The sequence below is a fragment of the Sinocyclocheilus anshuiensis genome, unplaced genomic scaffold (genome assembly GCF_001515605.1).
Source record: "Sinocyclocheilus anshuiensis isolate Anshui unplaced genomic scaffold, SAMN03320099.WGS_v1.1 C31903276, whole genome shotgun sequence".
NCBI lineage: Eukaryota > Metazoa > Chordata > Actinopteri > Cypriniformes > Cyprinidae > Sinocyclocheilus > Sinocyclocheilus anshuiensis.
In genome coordinates this window covers 1-569 of record NW_015606880.1, presented here as the reverse complement: position 1 = coordinate 569, position 569 = coordinate 1, and the positions used below count along the sequence as shown (strand labels likewise).

The following is a 569-nucleotide window of genomic DNA, read 5'->3' as shown; positions in this document are numbered from 1 at the left end:
ACACTTGTCAACTTGTTGAACAAAGTACATTTCTCAAAGACAAGCTACCTCTTCTCTCTAAATCCACTTTCCTCAAAGGCAAGAAATGTTTTAACCAGTAAACGCAATCATGTCCATAGTATTGTCGTAGAAATTCAAGCTGGTGCCTGTCATTATTCCACTTGGCCATTGTTATGAATCCCTGTGGTACAGCTGTCATGTATCTGAGCTCCTTCACGTCTAGTGCGACATAATCCTCTCCATCATAACCGTACTGATCAAACCCTTCTGAAGCTCCAGTCTGATCATCCCAATCACATCCATACATCCTCTGATACGTATGAACACCTGAAGAAGAAAAGGAGATACCATAAGATCTGCTCCTTTTTTAATGTATATAAGGTAAACTTTGAAATTTGAAACTGTAGTATAAAGTATTTTAACTCACCATGTGACTGATTGAATCGCTCTATTAGAACATGAATATTGTTTTTGTAGATCTGCTGTACTTGTTGTCTGATCTCAGTGTCTTCTTTCCACGTGTCTGTAGATTCAAACTCCTTCATCCAGTCCTGTCTGGGAATCAGCTT

At 38.8% G+C, this 569-nt stretch overlaps 1 protein-coding gene across 1 annotated transcript; it reads right to left on the bottom strand.

Moving 5' to 3' along the window:
- Positions 1 to 48: 48 nt before the first annotated feature.
- On the bottom strand, positions 49 to 560 carry LOC107682225 (HLA class I histocompatibility antigen, B-49 alpha chain-like; the record flags this gene model as incomplete). Its single annotated transcript, XM_016478542.1, has 2 exons — positions 428 to 560; positions 49 to 327 (listed from the first exon to the last, which is right to left on the bottom strand). Coding segments are annotated over exons 1-2 (397 nt in total), but the record flags the coding sequence as incomplete, so codon positions are not given.
- Positions 561 to 569: the final 9 nt, after the last annotated feature.